This window comes from Delphinus delphis, chromosome 3 (genome assembly GCF_949987515.2).
Source record: "Delphinus delphis chromosome 3, mDelDel1.2, whole genome shotgun sequence".
Taxonomy (NCBI): domain Eukaryota; kingdom Metazoa; phylum Chordata; class Mammalia; order Artiodactyla; family Delphinidae; genus Delphinus; species Delphinus delphis.
In genome coordinates this window covers 48823973-48842656 of record NC_082685.1, presented here as the reverse complement: position 1 = coordinate 48842656, position 18684 = coordinate 48823973, and the positions used below count along the sequence as shown (strand labels likewise).

Here is an 18684-nt window from a genome sequence, read left to right as displayed (position 1 = left end):
ATAAGCAGATATGCTTGCTAAGCTCCTGGGAAGAAAAACTTTTCATAGGGAAGAAATCCTACTGTATTTATGTATGTGTGTATGCATGTATGTATTAAATAGTAGAAATTATTGACTTTGGAGGTATTAAAGTTTACCAGCTGCCTCAACGCACTAAACGTTTTCCTCCTCACTGTGAGCTGGCTCTATGACTGTCTTAGTCTTTCCCTAAGAAGTTCTCTGTGCTTTGATGAGAGGAGAGACCACATTAAGACAGCATGTGGAAAACTCTGGACCCCCAAATTCACTCACCTCTGCCTTTTCCATGAAAAAGTGGGGAAAAAAAAGGAAATGCAACACTGAGGAGTCTTATTTAACCCTCAGCACAGGGAGGGTTCCATCTAGGGGGTGAGCAACCAGCCTAGTTTGTCTGAGATTGAGAAGTTTTCTAGAATGTGGGACTTTTGGTGCTAAAACCAGGGTGTTGGTCACCCTAATCCTATGTGGAGTCTGACCATCCTTCTCACCATTTCTGGGGACAGAGAGAAGAGGGAGGGCTAATGAGTTCTTCCCTCATGGATGAAATGAGTGAGAAAGAGGCAACTGTCGCTTCTGAGATCACTTGGGAAGGAAGGAGCGGCCAACAGCCCAAGTAGAAGGGCAAGGAGAACTGGTGAGGTTAGAAACTTACGGCACATCTTTATCTTGTAGTTCATGTTACGTATGCTCCCAACCATCCCCCACATTGCCTGTTCCCTAGGCTTCCCTATAAGGATCAGCAATTAACCCCTTCAGTAGGGTTTTTATCAGCAGCCAAAAGAAAGGCAACTGAAAAACCTCAGAGTCTCAACCTGAGGGGATAATTCACCCCAACATAAAGTCATTTGTTGGTAGCTTTGACATTAGGGAAGCATCTCCTTAGGAGATTGGAGGAAATGAGATACTGGAAAAGGTGTAGAAAAATGGTAGCCCAGGAACTTCACAGGCAGGAGGCCAGTGAAGTTTCCCAAGAAAGTAAGGCCCTAAAAGGTGTCTTATAGGAGCAACTGAGTTTCCCTCCCAAAATCTGAATTGTAGGGCAATTCTCAATCGACATTCTCGGTAAAGATGTAGGTCCTTTCCCCATTGTCATGGAAGGGGAGTGAATCAAGATTTACTTCAAATGACCTCACAGCCAGTATGCCAATGAGAAAATGTCATCTTTAAACACACACACACACACACACACACACACACACACACACACACACACACACACACACACACACACACACACCCCACACACCCCCCCCCCCCAGACCAGCTGTAAAGATGCCTTCTGGTGATGGATCCAAACCAAAACCTAAGCAGAGTTTCCAAAGTCTATCCCCAAGAAAAAAAGAAAAATATTCAGGTCTATGAACCAAAAAACACTGATGCTTCACTTGTCATAATTCAGTTCTTCTGGACAGACACTTGGCACTACTATCAACCTAATTTCATTATAAAAGCCTTGATTAATTCACCCACCAATGAAAGTCCAGAGGACGATGGCCAGAACGGAGAGGAAATAGGAGCTGTTGAGTTCAAAGAAAAGACTTAAAAGGGTGGGTAGGCGGCAGATCATTGTCTTCCAATATTTAAGGGCTCTCAGTGGAAGAAGGGGCCAACTGCTTGTTCCCAGATGCAACTAGAGCAGAGACAAATTTGTGTTCCAACAAAGGAAAGACCTTCCTTATAACTAAAGCTTCTCCACAATAGAAGGAACTGCCTTAGGAGGTAGTGAGCTCCTATCCCTGGAGGTGTACAAGCAAAGACTGACCAACTTCCAGGGATGCTATGGAGGATTCTGCTTCTGTGTTGGCCGCGAGCCTGCATCTGATGGTGCCTGAAGTCCCTTCTCAACTCTGAGATCCTCCATGCTCTGGCCTTGGATCCTGTCCAACCCTGTCATCCATGTACCTTTCCTGGGCCCTTGGTCCCACTGCCCCATGCCTCACTGGTGGTGATGAGGGTCAGGAGAGATGCCAGGGTATCCTGTTCATGCAGACATGAATGGGAATGAATGGCTTAGTTGTGAGCCACGTCCTCAATCAGAAGCATGATTCCAGGGATTCTGGGTCATGGTGTATGGGCAGTTTCTCAAATTCCTGATGATGTCCACTGTGCAGAACTCTGTACCTAGGAAGGATGGAAAGAAAGCTTGAGAATTTGACAGGCATCCTTCAGATGCACCGAAGATAGCACTCCCACCACTCTTGACTTCCTTTCTGCTGTACACTTCTGAGAGCATGGCGAGGTGGGGCCAGGCAGGGGCTGGTACTTCATCAAGAGGGAAGCCCAAATAACAGCATCTGAACTGTTTATTTTGAAGGTGAGGAACTGAAGTCCTGGAGGAAAGGGGTACATGGAGGGTGAGAGGCAGAGCTGGAATTGGTACCCAGATTTATTTCCCCATAACAAAGCCTGGGGCTCTCGTGTTACTCATCAAAATGGACCCTAGGTACCACTTCAAGCAGTATCTAAATATGCTAAGTTCCCAAGGGATGGCTCTGGGTTCAGCAATAGCCAAGTTCTGACTGAGGTTAATAAACCACTCAGAGCCTGAAAGACAATGTAGCTCTATTTGTTAGTTGGATTCCTTTTGGTGACATCTGGGATAGTAAACCGATTAGATGAATCCAACAGCAAGTTGACTCTAAGCATCAGAGTGACATTTACTACTTGACAAGTGTTTATTATTTTTCTGCAGTATCACACGGTTACACTCAATATGTTAACTGCATTTAAATCAACCTCAACTGCAAGTGGGTCCTGTCATCAGTAACCCAGTTTCCAGCACCTGGCAGTTATTCTTATGACATTACACAGTTTAGGAGCGCTATTACCTCTCATTCCCAAGGCCAGTGTAAAGCCCATTCAGTAAAACAAATAAAAGAACACATACCACTTACTTGGCATCATATGTTGACAACCAACTTGGGGGTGGTTTCTCAAGAATTATATTGATGCTTTCCTTTGAATTATAATAATTTATTGCTCACTCATGTTGGCTGGTTGGTATATACAAGGTACCAGGTACTAAACTCTCTCCACGCATTACCTTATGTAATCTGCACGACAGCCCCATGAGATGGTTATTATGTTTATTTTTCATTTAAGCAAAATGACACATAGCTTCAGTGACTTGCCCAAAGGAGTACAGGTAATATGTGAAGATACAGCCAATCAAACCTGGTCTATCTGATACCAACACCCACATGCTTAACTGGTTCGCACACAAGGCATGGAGTAGCTATAAATTTAAAACAGTGAGTCTTAATCGGAACAATCTGGAGGCACTTTTGGTTGTCACGGCAGGGGCAATGCTACTGGCAGATATCTAGTGGGTAGAGACTGAGGATGCTGCTAAACATTGTTCAATACACAGCACAGACTCCCACAACAAAGTATTATCTGGCCACAGATGTCCATATTGCCCTGATCTAGAATAAAAAGTCCTCCTAGCTGGATAGAAGCAGGTGTTAGCTGAGGAACACAAAGTGAAGGGCATGAGTCTGCTCTCACAGAACTGTCACTGCGGTGCTGCTAAAATAGAGGTAAGCAGACGGAATATGACCTGAAGAACCACAAGCACCTGCTAGGTGAGTGTTGAGGAGAAGAATGAAGTGGGAAGGGTTATAGAAAGGGTTGGATCACACAGTCTTCATGAGGGCAGCCAGGGCAGGTCCCAGTGAGATATGTGAGTAGAGGCTTTAGGGAGGTCAGCATTCCAGCTATTGAGTCATAATCTCTCAGCCTCAGCACCACCCTTCTAAGCTTGGCTTTGTGCTTCTACAAACCAAATGTTGGCTTGTCGGCTAGCTCCTATCAGGCTCCTCCAACTGGCAGAGCCTGGAAGCTTGGAAGGAGGAGAAGGACCTTGCTGCTCCTGTGAGCCTGCTACCTATTCCTGCTTCTCGTGAGCATCACCCCAGCCATGCTTCGTCCGCCCAGCAGCGGCGATGCCTGGCAGTTGCCTTGCAGTAGCAGCGGAAAGTCTTGTTTACAGTCTTTCCAACTCTTGCATAACCAGCTTCACGGCAGCCCCTCAGAGATAGTGCCTCCTCCTCAGAGGTCAAGTTTCTGCTCTGTGGGATCCCTCTAAGTCTCTACATTTTTTTGGTTATTCCCTTTGTTCCCTCAGCCCTAGAGGGAGCAGTTGCTTCCTCCAGTTGCTACCTCCATATACACTATTAAAATATTGTTTAAATAGCTGGTGTGGTTTCTGTCTTCTGTCTGGATCCTGTGAGATATAATGAAGAATGGAGGCACGTGCATATCTGGGAGAAGAACATTCTAGGTGGAGGGAACAGCAACTGCAAAGGGCTTCAGGCTAGATCCTGTCTGGAACGTCTGAAGAAAAGCAAGGATGCTGGGCGCCAAGGCAGAAGGAGTGAGGGGCGGAATGGAAGGAGTTGAGAGCTGAGGTCAGTAAGGTAGCCGGGGCCAGAGGGTTGGCGTGGAGGAGCCACGGCTGGCAGGTCCCGATAAGGCTTTGACTTTCCCCACATGTGAAAGGTTTGAGCAGCGCCCTGACATGATCTGAAATGACTTCTTAGCAGGCTCTCTCTGGTTGCTCTACTGAGAGTAGATGGAATGGAGGTGGGGTGAGCACAGGGAGACCAGTTAGGAGGTTACAGCAATAATCCAGGTGACAGAGTAGTTTGCTGTTATACTTCATACCAGAAGGTTTAGCCTTTACAACTGTTCTCAGACGCTGTCACATGTGTCAGTGTCTCCCTTGCCTTGGCTCACCAACTGGAGGCTGTGTTATGCAGCATAGTGATGAAAACTATGACTTGAGTCAGACAGACCTCATTCCCAAACCAGGCTCTACCACTTAACCAGCTCTGTGATATTTAGCAAGTTATTCAATCTCTCTATGCCTCATTTTCCTCCAGTGTAACTGAGAGTGATGATACCGACCTCACAGTACTGGTGTGTGGACCAAATTGCATCATGTATGAAAAACACTAGCACAGGGTCTGGCACAAAGGAGAATCTCAAAATATTGAAACTGAAATTATTCTGTTTACTTCTTTTCCTCAATACCTCATTTAGTTATGAGTATATAATAATGACAAGAATTATATATGCACAGCGGTTTACTGTTTAAAAATATTTTCTTCCTTTTTTTCCTTTATAGGTAAAACCTAAAAGAACTCAAGATGTAGAAGGTTCCCATATCTTGTCTTTCTCCCTTATCAGAATCACAAGAGCTCTTTTGGCAAGCATGTGTACCAAAACAGCACTAACTGATTTTCCCACCCATGACTTTATTTATAAGTAGCTCTTCAGGCCAGGCAAGGTAGGCAATAAGACCAATATTATACAGAGGAGAAAACTGAGGCTCAGCTCAGTTAAGTGAGCACTGAGCATCATGGTAAGTGAGTGGCAAAGCCTGGCCAGGACCACAGTCAGATGCTTGCCTGTTGCTCTTGCCCCTGAATGGCATTGCTTAATGACTTAAATACAGGTCTTCAAACAAGGGCTCAGAACCAAACACCCCTGTGAAATGGGGCTGTACTGCAGTATCTGAAAATCATACACAGCTCATTTTATGAAGGAATTAGGATATACGCCAGGCATGATTTTTGGTAATTACATACATGACTTCATTTGTATCATTTACTTTTCACAACCCTAAGTGGTAGCAACTATACTGGGACCTACCTTACAGATGAGAAAACTGAGGCTCAGAGAAATCAAGCAGCAATTTATGTAAGGTCACAGTGTCCACGATGCCCACACTCTTAACCTCAAAACACACTCCTGAACCTTTGCCCTGTTCATGGCCAATAAGCCACGTTCACTGGCAATCAATCAAGTCCACATGAAGAGGGTGTCCTGGTTGAGGTACCTTTTGGCATTTCTGATCATATAAGAAGATATACTGCATGGAATCAGGCACACGTCTACAGAAGCCTTGAACACGTCTTTCCTGAGTATCTATTTCTCATGTGCTAGTAAGTGAATTGTTCAGAATAACAAGTGGAGACTCCCCTTCTCCAGAGTTCAGTGGAAAGGCAGCAGCTCTCGTTCCATGTGAGGCTGAGCAGACAGGCATGTGTTCTGTTACAACCTTTGGTTGGTCCTCTCACCGTGGTGGGTGATGCACCCAGAAAGGAGGAGCTAGTCTGAGATTTCCTTGGCAGGACTCTAGCAGAGGGCAGTGTGTCTCACATGGAGTCTGGCCTGCAGAGGTTTTCCCAAATCTCATGAGATATATTTTTAATTTGGTATTTTCACTTTGATAGTAAATAAACAATCTGAGCAGATTTGGGATGATCTAGAAGCCACCTTATGAACTCATACTGCCTTGGGAATTCAGAGCTTGAATTGCACTCAGGTCCACATGATGTTGTGGTGACAACGAATGACGGTGCAGTGTTTCTCTAATAAGGGTACATGAAAGTACATGATACTGCAGAACAGCATTCAAATCCTGACTCTACCATTTACTAGTTGGGTGACCTAATCAAGTAGATTAGTTCTACCTACCTCACAGCTTTGTTGGGACGATAAAATGAACAACTATAAAGAGCTTAGCAAAGGTCTGGACATGTAGTGGGTGCAGAAATCTTCACTGGTAAGGAAACCAAGGTGCAAAAAATGTGAATTTCTCAGGGTCAGAGAAGGAGTTATGTATGGAATGGTTAAGAGTATAGGCTCTTGAGTCAGAATGCCCGGGTTAAATCCTACCTCTGGCACCGACTAGCTCTGTGAATTATTCAAAATGTTCTGGGTTGTTGTGGGCATTCAGTGAAATAACGCACATAAAATGCTTATTAGAACAGTGACAGCCAGCTAGTAAGCACTCCATAAATGTTTATGAGAACTGTTCCTATTTGATGACAGAGGTAAGACTTGAACACAATGCTTGATAGCTGATTCAGTGCAGAAATCCATTCTTTAATCATTGATCAAGTGTTTGTTCACTTAGTCATTGATCACAGGGCTGAAAGAAACCTTGAAGATGGCTTTACAGACAAAGAAACAGCCCCAAAGAGAGACAGTCATCTGTTCTGAGTGGCAAAAGTCTCTCAGCTCTGTTTGGTGTAATATCTTACTTGCAATCTTGCAGCTGTGCTGGGGAAAGCAGACCCCAGATATGTGGGTGTACCTGGGCAGTTCCAAGTCCAGATGAAAAAACCCAACTGCTGTTTCCCAAGCAACAGCAAGGCAGGAGGCAGCTCCCTTCAAGCTGGGTTGCTTTCCCTCTTTACATTAATTTACTCAAGCATGACTGAAGCCACATTAGGTTTGGTAATTACCTGAGGCTACAATTCATTCACTGAGCAATTAGCATCACACTTAGAGCAGCCTGGATGTAATTAGTCGCATAATAATAGCCCCCTCTGCCTGTGCAGCCTAGTATTATAAGGAAATGATTAGACTTTATTACACATCATCCCGGCCCTACCCCGCATGGCATTGCTCATATGGAGGTGACTGCAAGATGTTTTAATTATTAAAACGCAAGGTGCATGAGTTTAAAGAGATTCAACCCTAAGACAGTTTCACGAAAGCCGGAGCCCCATTACCTGGAAACAAAGATCTCATCTTGGGTGTTTTTTGATGTTCAGGGAGAAGTGAGACTTTCAAATCTTAGGCATTTATTCATTCAGCCACTTATTTGTTTAAAAATATATTTTGAGTGCCTACCACTGTGTCACGCCCTGGAAGTAACAGAGCGGTGAGGAAAATCTACAGTCCCTGTCTTCGAGGAGCTCACAGTGTAGTACGGGAGACCCACAGTGAGATGGAAAATCGCAGGCCTGAGAAGTGTTAGGGATGAGAGGTATTTGGCGGTGCTGTGAGAACATGTCATAGGGGATGTGGCCGAGGTTAGTGTGTCAGGGTAGCGTGACTGAGGAAGTGAGGGAGATGAGAACTGAAAGATGGGTAGGGGTTAAACGGGTAAATAGGAGGAAGATGTTGGCAAAAGGGCCAGCAAGAGTAAAAGACCACGGTCCTGAGGGTAGGTGTGCCTTGCGAGAGTAGAACACGGCGAGCATCACTTTAAGAGGAGAGTGAAGACTCAGAGACTCACCCTGCTAAGGGCTGTTATGCTCATCGTAAGAGCAGCAGGAAGCTGGCTAAGGTAATGAGAATGGATTCATGAGGACTTCATGTTTTGGAAGAACATTCTAGCTGTGGTGTGTAGAATGGGCAGAGGTGAGGTTGGAGTGGGAGCCCAGAGGAAAATCAGGAGCCATCTTAGCTTCCTATTGCTTCTATAACAAATTACCACAAACTTATTAGCTTAAAAGAGTGCAAACTTATTATCTTACAGTTCTGGAGGTCGGAAGGTCAAAATGGGTCTCAATGGGCTAAAATCAAGGCGTTGGGCAGAGCTGCATTCTTTCTGGAAGTTCTAGGGGAGAATGCCATTCCTTGCCTTTTCCAGCTTCTAGAGGCTGCCCACATACCTTTGTTTGTGGTCTCAGTGCTCTAACCTCTGCTTCCACCATCACATCTCCTTCTCTGACTCTGACCCTCCTGCTTCTTTATTACAAGGATGCTTGCGATTACAGTGGGCCCACCCAGATAACCCAGGATAATCTCCCCATCTCAATACTTGTAGCTTAATCACATCTACAAAGTACCTTTTGCCACCTAAGGTAATACATTCATAGATTTGGGGGATTAGGATGTGGATCTCTTTGGACATTATTTTGGCTGACACAGGTGATTTCCTTTTCTTTTTTTTAGATGGAATATGCTCATTTTAATTTAACATTGTTATTATGCTTAGAGTAATTTTTTTTTGGCAGTGTGGACTGGCTCTATTTTTATTTTAAAAAATTTTTATTGTTAATTTACAATGTTGTGTTAATTTCAGGTGTACAGTAAAGTGAATCAGTTACACATATACATCACAGGTGATTTTCAAGGTGTCTAGAGATGTTAGTGACTCAGAGATGTGGGATGGTAGCAGTGGAGGTGTTGAGAAACAGTCAGATTCAGGATATATCTTGAAAACAGAGCTGACAGGACCCACTGATGCATTGGACATGGGGGCAATGAGGGCTTTCAAGGTACAGCATGGGCTAGGCAAGGTGCAGAGGCAGGAAAGAGCTTGGAGTGACGTTTGAGGAATGGTGAATGTTCTAAGAGTGTATCCTACATGGTGAGGATGGGGGTGCTGGGAGATGAGGCTTAAAGGAGGTAGAGGCCCCATGACTGAGGGTCTTAAAAGCTAGGCTCAGAAGGTTGGGCTGAGTCTTAGGTAATGGAGAGTGAAATGAACACTGGCTGCACTGTGGGGAATAACTGGGACGATTGGGACACTGAGACCAGTGTGGAGCCTCGTTCCTCCAGAAGAGAAAAGACAGGTCTAAAGCACAAGTAGGAGCAGTGGGCAGGAGGAAAGAGAAGGACCTTCCAGACAGTGATGGGCAGGACATGCTCACTGATTCCACTGACCGTGAAGGGTGTCCAGTCTGAGTTTAGCCTGAAGACCTAAGTGGATGCTCATGTCATTCATTATGGAGCCCTCAACCCCCCTGAGACTTTTCTTCTCCAGGAGAAACACCTCCAGTCCTTCAGGATTCCTCATAGACCAGGGTTCCTATTCTCCCTCGGCTCCCTGGTTGTTCTGCTCTGGACTAGCTTATCTCTGTCATTAGAAAACAGATATTCTTGTTAACAGTTAAGGGATTCTGGCCTCAGGTCCTCTCTTTGATTATCAGTGGAGCCAGGATCAAAATCCACACCTATGATTCAGCTGTTTGTATTTACACAGACATTTATAGTGATTCCAAAACAGGGAATGCTTCCTTTAACTGTGTTCCTCTCTTGGCCTCCCCACCCCATGCCATCACGGGCTCACAATCTCTTACATGTGCTTCTTCACCATAGGACACAGCTGTGGCAGTGCTCCCCAGCCCTTGTCTTCCATAATCTAAGGACAAGTCCCCACCCCTGCAGGAGGCTCTACCTACTGGCCATAGCAGAGTCCAAAGTTACTCTGCTTCTACCTCCAGGAAATATGTGACTGGGGACTTGGAGATATTATCAGGGTCTTAGTGCTTGAACTGAGAATGGGAAGGGCTGCCTGGGGGAGCCAGGTTTGACCCATGTGTTCATAGAATCAGAGAAAGTTGATCCAGAAAGAGAAAAGAATGAAGTTGATGTACAGTGAAAACTAGACAAGAGATTATGGTCTCAGAGAGGTGGAAAGAGGAACACTAATCCCTAAAAGCACCCATATTCCTTATTTGTCACCATGAAAGCCAGTAAATTTCCTGCTCTGGGGATCCATGAGATACCTCTGTATCTTTCCAATAAATCTCCCTTTGTTTTTCTTCAGGAAGCATGAATGGGCTTAGAGCCTGTGGTAGGCACTGTGAGTTATTTACTTTAAAGCATGTGCCCAGGGCTTCCCTGGTGGCGCAGTGGTTGAGAGTCCGCCTGCTGATGCAGGGGACATGAGTTCATGCCCCGGTCCGGGAAGATCCCACATGCCGTGGAGTGGCTGGGCCCGTGAGCCATGGCCGCTGAGCCTGTGCGTCCGGAGCCTGTGCTCCGCAACGGGAGAGGCCACAACAGTGACAGGCCTGCGTACCGCAAAAAAAAAAAAAAAAAGTATGTGCTCACACACTCTTCTGTCTTTCTAATACAGCCTGTCTCCTAGTACAGGCAAAAACACTGCTTGACAGCTAAGGGTTTGGCCTCTGATCTTCTGATCAATGACTTGAAGGTCTGCTAGGGGAATCTGATGGAAAATGTTTTCCTCCTGAATAAAAGACAAGTATGATAAGAGTCTGCCTTATCTTCTAGCATTTGGTTGTGGTTATGTGAGAAGGATACAATGTTTGGAGCTGTTGCAACTAGTTTGTGACCATGAGAGTATCATCCAGAACGAAAACTAATAGGCTGAAAAGAGCAGAGGAAAAGCATCTGGGTTCTTCACAGTGTTATTGAATTACTGAATTAACCAATACTAAAACTACCAAACTCTACCAAACCAAGCTTTCTATCTTGTAAATGGATAATCTTATTTTTTAAAGTTAATTTTACTTAGGCATTCTAGTGCTTATAGGCCAAAGTATTCTAAATGACATAACGCCCATGATCCCTGTCTTCCACATCTACTATGACTTCCCAAATTCTGCTACATCCAAATCCTACCCACCCTTTAAGACCCATTCCAGAAGACTTCTACACCATCCATGAGCATTTAGTGTTGACAGGAACACAAATTATCTGCTAATGTGAGGTGTCTGATTGGACATATGTCTGGCCTCCTGACACTCCTGGAAGGCAGAGCCCATATCTTATTATATGATAAGAAGAAACAATCTTTCAGCCCTGTACTTTTATTTATTTATTTATAAAAATAAATTTATTGGACTTCCCTGGTGGTGCAGTGGTTGAGAATCTGCCTGCCAATGCAGGGGACACAGGTTCGAGCCCTGGTCTGGGAAGATCCCACATGCCGCGGAGCAACTAGGCCCGTGAGCCACAATTACTGAGCCTGCGCGTCTGGAGCCTGTGTTCCACAAGAAGAGAGGCCACGATAGTGAGAGGCCCGCGCACCGCGATGAAGAGTGGCCTCCACTTGCCGCAACTAGAGAAAGCCCTCTCACAGAAACGAAGATCCAACACAGCCATAAATAACTAAATAAATTTAAAAATAAATAAATAAATTTATTTATTTATTTTTGGCTGTGTTGGGTCTTTGTTGTTGTGGGTATTTCTGGTTCTCAATCTTTCCATGAGAGGGAGACTGAGAAAGCTATCCTAGCACAAAACTTACATCATGGGTTGGGTCATTGCCATGGAAAACCCCTGGCAAAGAAGCTAGGAGTCTGTGGATACAAAAGGAATATTTTTCAACTGGTATAGGATGGGAAGGTGTTATAAACTGAATTTTTTTAATCTCTCCCCAAATTCATATGTTAAAGTCCTAAACCCAAATATGATGGTATTTGGAGATGGGGCCTTTGGGAGGTAATTAGGTTTAGATGAGGTCATAAGGGTGGGGCATCCATGATAGGATTAGTGCCCTTATAAGAAGAGGAAAAAAGAACTGAGTCCTCTTTCTCCACCCTCACTGCCATGCTCTCTCTGTCTCTGTCTCTCTCTCTGTCTGCCATGTGAGGATAGTGACAAGGCATCTGTCTGCCAGACAGGAAGAGGATTCTCACTGGGAACCAAATCTGCCTCCACCTTGATCTTGGATTCCCCAGCCTCCCAAACTGTGAGAAATAAATCTCTGATGTTTAATCTACTTGGTCTATGGTATTTTGTTATAGCAGACTGAGCAGACTAATACAGGAGATCTCAAGGAGTCAAAGAAAGAATATGGATGGAGAGAGCAGGAAACAACAGTACAGATTGTGGAGATAGGACTTTTTTGCCGTTAGTCATTAACTCAGGAAAACCTAAGGCATCAAGAGAAAATGAACTAGCAGAGGGGCACGTGCATGTACGTGTTTCTGTGAATCTTTTACTAGCAACACTGCATTTATCTAAAGGTCAGGTATCCAGTGACCTTAACTATCCAGAAACCTGCACTGAGGTGTTTTTTGTTTGTTTGCTTGTTTGTTCTTTTTAAAGGTCTCTGAGTAATCAGAGTAGTTGTCCCAAAGGTGTGGACTTTCCTTGTGGTCTTCCTCGTTTTTCACTCGGAGAATATTTAAACTTAGTTTGCATACAACTCTAGAAAGCTTGGTTCTTCCACACACAGCAGAGGAGAGACTGGAAATTAGGATGGGAAGGGAAATACGTAATGCTAGTGGTAGATAAACTGATTGCAGGAAAAATGATAGCTGACATGTGCAAAGAAAAAAGAAACATAAGAAGGTCAACAAAATCAACATAGCAAAACCAACCAGGGCCATATAGGGCAGAGGAAAATATTTCAAACATCCCTCAAGGCCATTACTGTAGTGTAAAATAACTTAATAATGGAATTTCAAAATAATGACTTTGAACAAAGTTACTCAAAATCTGATTTGATACTAGGGGAATCCAAATAAAGTCTGTAGTTCACTTAATAGTATTGGATAAATGTTAATTTTCTAGCTTTTGATAAATGTTCCATAGCTATGTAAAACGTTAGCATTGGGGGAAGCTGTGTGAAAGGTACATAGGCACGCTATGTACTATCTCTGTATTATTTTTCTATAGATATAAAAGTGTTTCAAAGGAAAAGATTTCTTAAAAAATGGAAAAAAATCAGTTTAGTCACAATCATTTGTTTGAGAAAGTTGGAGTTCACCACTTATAGCCAAGGAGATGCAGGATGAATTGGGGTCTGGGATAACCCAGATGAGCCTCTGAGGACCACGATAACACTGGCTGAATTCAGCTCAGTCAAGTGCTCATCTCCCAGAGGGCTTGGGAAGGCTATGCTCCCAGAACAGTGAAGAAGCCCCAATCAAAATTTAAAATTAGGGAATAGAAAATAAAACAAAGCTCTCAAACCATGCAAATCTTTGGCCTTCAGATCAACAGCAATCAAGGTCCAGAAGGAACTCTCTTGGCATGGCAGGCCTCTGCCAACAACCATGATATTTCTAGGATATATGATGTGTCCACTGGACTCAACCTGGTCCAGTGAGGACAGAAGAATAAGCAGAAACCAAGGGCATTTTGTAGGAAGAAGTGAATGGACAGATGCAGGCAGACTCACAACACAGACAGTGACAGACTTACAGAGCACATTCAGAGCTAGACAGGAACTGGTCTATTGCAGAAAAGCAGGAGGAAGCTGGAGACAGAGGAACAGCCACTTTTAGTTGAAACATAAAACAGCCACAGATGAGGAAGAGCCAAGCAGAAGTTGGGAAAGAAGAAAAGAAAGAAAACACAGAGGTTAGTGGATTGGTGATCTTAGCCCAAGCAAGCATTCTACTAGGCTCAAAGTGCCTTTAGGGGAGGATAAGGAGGGGAGCATAACATGGTTATGCCACACTGTACCTCTGGAAAGAACTTTTATAGCCAGAATCTCATTTGAGTCACACAAACTCTTGGGAGGTTTACAGTGCAGGTTACTACCTTAATTTACCAAGTCATAAAACAGGCACAGAGAGGAAAGTTATTTGTCCAAGGGCACCCAATAGTTAGCATCTAAGGCAGAACAAAAGCCAAGTGTTCTGAATTACCTTTCATGGTATCATGGCCAAGATATGTACAGAAAGCCACCCTCTTTCCTTCCCCTTCCTCTTCCTCATCATTAGCCAGGCCCCATCCTTGCATGAATCATCCCATATAATATTCCCATATACAATATCCCCATATATAATATTCCACCAACCTTGTGAGGTAGGTACTATTAACCCTCATTTCCTAATGTGGAACCTGAGGCTTAGTAAATGCAGTGTGACCAAAATAATCTAGTTAGTAAGAGGGAAAACCGTGACTCGACCTCAAGGTCCTCTGACTCAGAAGCACACACCTTTAAACTGAGCATCGTGACCTCAGAGCCTCCCTTCTTAAAGGCTAGAGCAACTTATTCACCACCCCCATCCTCCCCACCCCCAGATTCTGGACCAGGCAAGCAACGAAGCTCTTCTCGAGCTCTGGGTCCCATTCCAAGAAGGAAAAGCCATGCATGGCTTCCTCATATTTCCCAGAGATATTGTATTAGGAAACCCCATCCAAATATCCTCTCCATACCTTCAGGGCCCCAGGTTCTAAGAGGCTCTCCCTACTCTGCCCACTTCTTCTCTCATCAAAACATCAAATTCTACTTCAGATGAGGCAAGAGACCAGACAGAAAACCAGGAACCTGGAGTTAGAATTCTTAAGGGCAATCTGATTAAAACAATTCACCATAAAGATTAAAAAGCACAGACCATACCCTCTTTGCCCTTCTTCCCTCTTCTTTAGCTAACCTCCGATGATATGTCTGTGCTGAGGGATCTTTGAGAATGTAGTTGGGTTTGGCCACTTCCTCCTTACAGCCACCTCTGGCCATCTCAATGTTATTCCCTTTCCCTCTTTCAAACAAACATAGCACTTCCTGTTTCTATAATTTATTTGATGACATAAACTGCCTGTGACAGCCCTTACTGTGGCTTGTTAAATACAACTGTATATGCATTTAAGTAGCATGTTTCCAGATAAATTACAAGCCTCTTGTGGGAAAGAACCATAACTTATTCATCTAGCACAGTTATTATTTTATTGGCCATTAGCCAAGCAATGGTGGTTGAGAGTCAAATGTCCAAAATTCTCATCTCAGCTCCATTACTTAGAAGCCTCCCAATCTTGGACCTCCCTATGCCTCAGTTTCCTCCTCTGACATAGAGATAAAAGCAGTACCTCCCTCAGCCAGTTATGGTGAGGCATGATCGTATGTGCTCATTATGCCTGGCACGGTGCTCATGAAATATTAGCCAGTACTGTGCTAGTCAAACATTAAGTTAACTACATGATTACATAGTGATATGGACCCACAACTTTTTCTTCCTTCAACTGGTTCTCTGTAGCCCTTCACTAGCCTGATGACATGCCTTAATATCCTTCACGAATAAGACTCTCTAAACACTCATCCAAACACTATGTCTATTCTATGAAAAGTTTCAATTTCAATAACTCGTATGCTGGCATGAAAATTTAAGAAAGAAACTCAGAAACTTTCAGTGGGCTATAAATAATCACAGATTTAAATATCTGGGTGTCTGTTTGCATGATATGCTCTCCTGGAAATCAGACAATTGGTATCTGGCCACTCAAACACTAGGAGCTGTGATGCATTCTAGTGCAAGAGGAGCTGAGACCACTCCTTGGCTCTGGGTCTTCCACAGTTCAGTGGTTTCCAGAATCTGTGCGGGGGCTGGGATTACATGTAGGATAATACAAACTATTACAAATAACTAATACTTGGCACATATGTGTTAGACCTTCATAATAACTTAATTAAAAATTTAACTACTCTTACATATTTATATATTTCCTTTTAAATGCAAGTAACAACATTGTTTTTCTTGGATATAACCCTTAACGAGTTTAATGAGCAAACTTTTGGGAGTGCAACGTGTAGGTAAGCTATAGACATGTCTGAAATAGTGAGCAGTTCTGGGGGGGATAAAAGCCTTTCCTTATGAAAATCTCAGAAGATATAAGTCTTACAAACACTTTTTTTTTGCACTGCAATACACTTAAACATGGGAGATGAGATTAAAGTTACACATTGAAGAAACAAGATGAAATGTAAAATATTACTATAAAATAAAAATTTAGATTTTCATAAATTTTATAATTTGTATTTAAGACCTCACTGTCTGTCCCGTCTGTGTCAACCCTGCTGAATAGTTTTCCTGTGACCTCTGGCTGTTTGAATTTTTACTGGCTGGAGTGATCATGTAAGACCTCGCCTAGTTGGAATCTATGTTTTTATATACAGAGATTGTTCCTTACATTTGTACTGCAGATCACGATCTTACAAAGCCTTTGACAATCATTTTATTTTTTACTCACCACAAACCCAGGAGGTTGGTATTGTGAAAGTTTGAATGGAAAGAAGTCACACATCCTTTCCCCTGCCCAGACAATGTAGAAGACCACGCTAACTGATCTGTTTTATCTTTCTTAAATTCAAACACGGTCCAGGCAGAGTCTTGGCCTGGCAGCTTGGGACACAGCTGAGGTAGGTCACAGACCCAGGAAACAGCACCGTGCAGGCTGACTTGGCTGTTGTTTGGATGGGGATGTGACAGGCTGGGGATTGGTTGGTCGTTAGCCAACTGCCTCGCAGCAGGTGTTAGGAAAACTCAAAGCCAGAGAAACAAGGCTTGGTGGCAGATAGAGGGAAGAGGTCAGGCAGAGAGCTGGGATCCTAGTTAACGGCTCAGAGTGCTTCAAACACCTGGACAGCTCCTGCCACCTGCTTTGACTAAGAACCCTGGCTTTCCTGATTAGGTCAACCCCTGTTACTCTTGGAGGAAGTCTTTGCTACTAGAAAGGGTCTTATCCACAAATTCTGAGTTAATACCTTAAAATCATTTGCCATAGGCGCAGAAGAGAAGCATACATCTGACCCAAGGTAGGGACCCACAGCAGAGTCCTCCCTGGGCAGGGAGGTCATATCATCCTCTTCCTCAGACTGAGGGCTCTATGTCTCCTGGACAACAGTTGAGGACCAAGTCTCAGAGCTGTTTCTAAGCAAAGCTTAATGTCATAACCAAAGGCAGCTTCCCCTAGCATGGCAAATCCCTATCTACAAAGTGTTCTTCCATTTATTCTGCTTTATACATCAGGGGCAATGATGAAACTTCTTAAGGGTAATTTTCATTATTTTTGCAGCAACAATATGGGGAAACACAACTTTACATACTGCCCAACAACAGCATCTATTTGAATCTACTACCTTAAAAAAAAATCTGACCTAAAGTTGTTCTAAGCTGAAGCTGATTAGAAATGACTGGGACTCCTTCTACGAGCTAACTTTGAAATATCACCTATTTTTATAGTCATCAACCCACTCTAAGGTTGTACCACTATGATCTTAACAACTTGCTTTAACATGACTCTTAGTGCACACTTTGTTCAAATGTGCTTTAGCCTTTGGCCAAAACCAAATAAAATACAGCTCTGATCTGACCACATCAGCTCTGCTGTCAAAAATGTCCTGGCTCCTTACCTCACACTTCCCTACTCCAGGGACCTCTGCTTGTCCCTAGTGGCAGGCTAAGGTCTAGCACATTCTGAAGCCATCTCTGTCTGCCCTGGATAGGAACTATTAGAAGGGATCTGGCTGCTGTTGATGAATTTCACTCTCTGCAGCATTAACAATGAGGTCCTGCAGGGGCGTTGTGTTTGTTTGGTCAGGGCTTTTTCCATTAGGCTTTGTCATCAGCAGTTGGCTGGTTACAAACGCAGTCCTAAGATCGAATGGCTGGAATCCAATTATCCCAGCTTCCTGTCTGTAGAGCCCTGCCAGGGAAGAACACAGGCATGTTTGCCTGCCTTGTCAGGCTCCCAGGACTCAAAGTATATCATTTGGAGAAAACAAACAACAGATCCCCAGATGTTCTGATGGAGCGGCAGCATGGTGCGGAAAGAGGAAGCACTGGTCCAGACGCAACATCTAACACTATTCTATATTCTGCCTCTTCCTGCCTCAGTGTCTACCCCTTCAGTTCTTTGAGCTTCTGCTTCTCATTTATTAGTGGGAGATCATAACACCAATCACTGGGCTATTGGGAGCTTTTTAATGAGATGATGTATATGAAAGAGCTTTGAAAACTATAATGATTATGGTGATGATGATAATAGTAACAAGGTTAACTGACATTTACTGAGTGCCTATCATGAGAAATGCACCCTAGTGGGTGTTTAATAGACACAATCTCATTTAATACCCACAAACATCTTTTGAAAAATTGGTGATGATGGTAATAATGATATTAATAACAAAAGCTAACATTTCTTAAGTGTTTACTATATACCAGCCTCCAGCATCAGCATTTTATGCATGTTAACATAAGTAATCATTACATCATGTGAAATAGGTACTATTATCATCTCTAACTGACATATGAGAAAAATTGGATACAGCAGTTGGGTAATCTGCTCAAGATCAAGCTGGTGGTAAGAGGCCACAAGGATTCAAACATAGGCATTCTGGTTCTAGAACAGAAGCTGGCAAACTTTTTCTATAAAAGGCTAGATGTAAGAATTTTAGATTTGGGGCCCACATGCCATTTCTGTTGCATATTCTTCTTG

The 18684-nt window shown here is 43.5% G+C and overlaps 1 protein-coding gene across 1 annotated transcript in view; it reads right to left on the bottom strand.

Annotated features, from left to right (window-relative positions):
• Positions 1-2051: 2051 nt before the first annotated feature.
• Positions 2052-18684, bottom strand: part of HTR4 (5-hydroxytryptamine receptor 4) — a 182161-nt gene continuing 165528 nt past the window's right edge. Inside the window, exon 7 of the mRNA XM_060008588.1 lies at positions 2052-2139. Within this exon, the coding sequence (XP_059864571.1) occupies positions 2052-2139 (88 nt within the window). The remainder of the gene's footprint in view (positions 2140-18684) is intronic.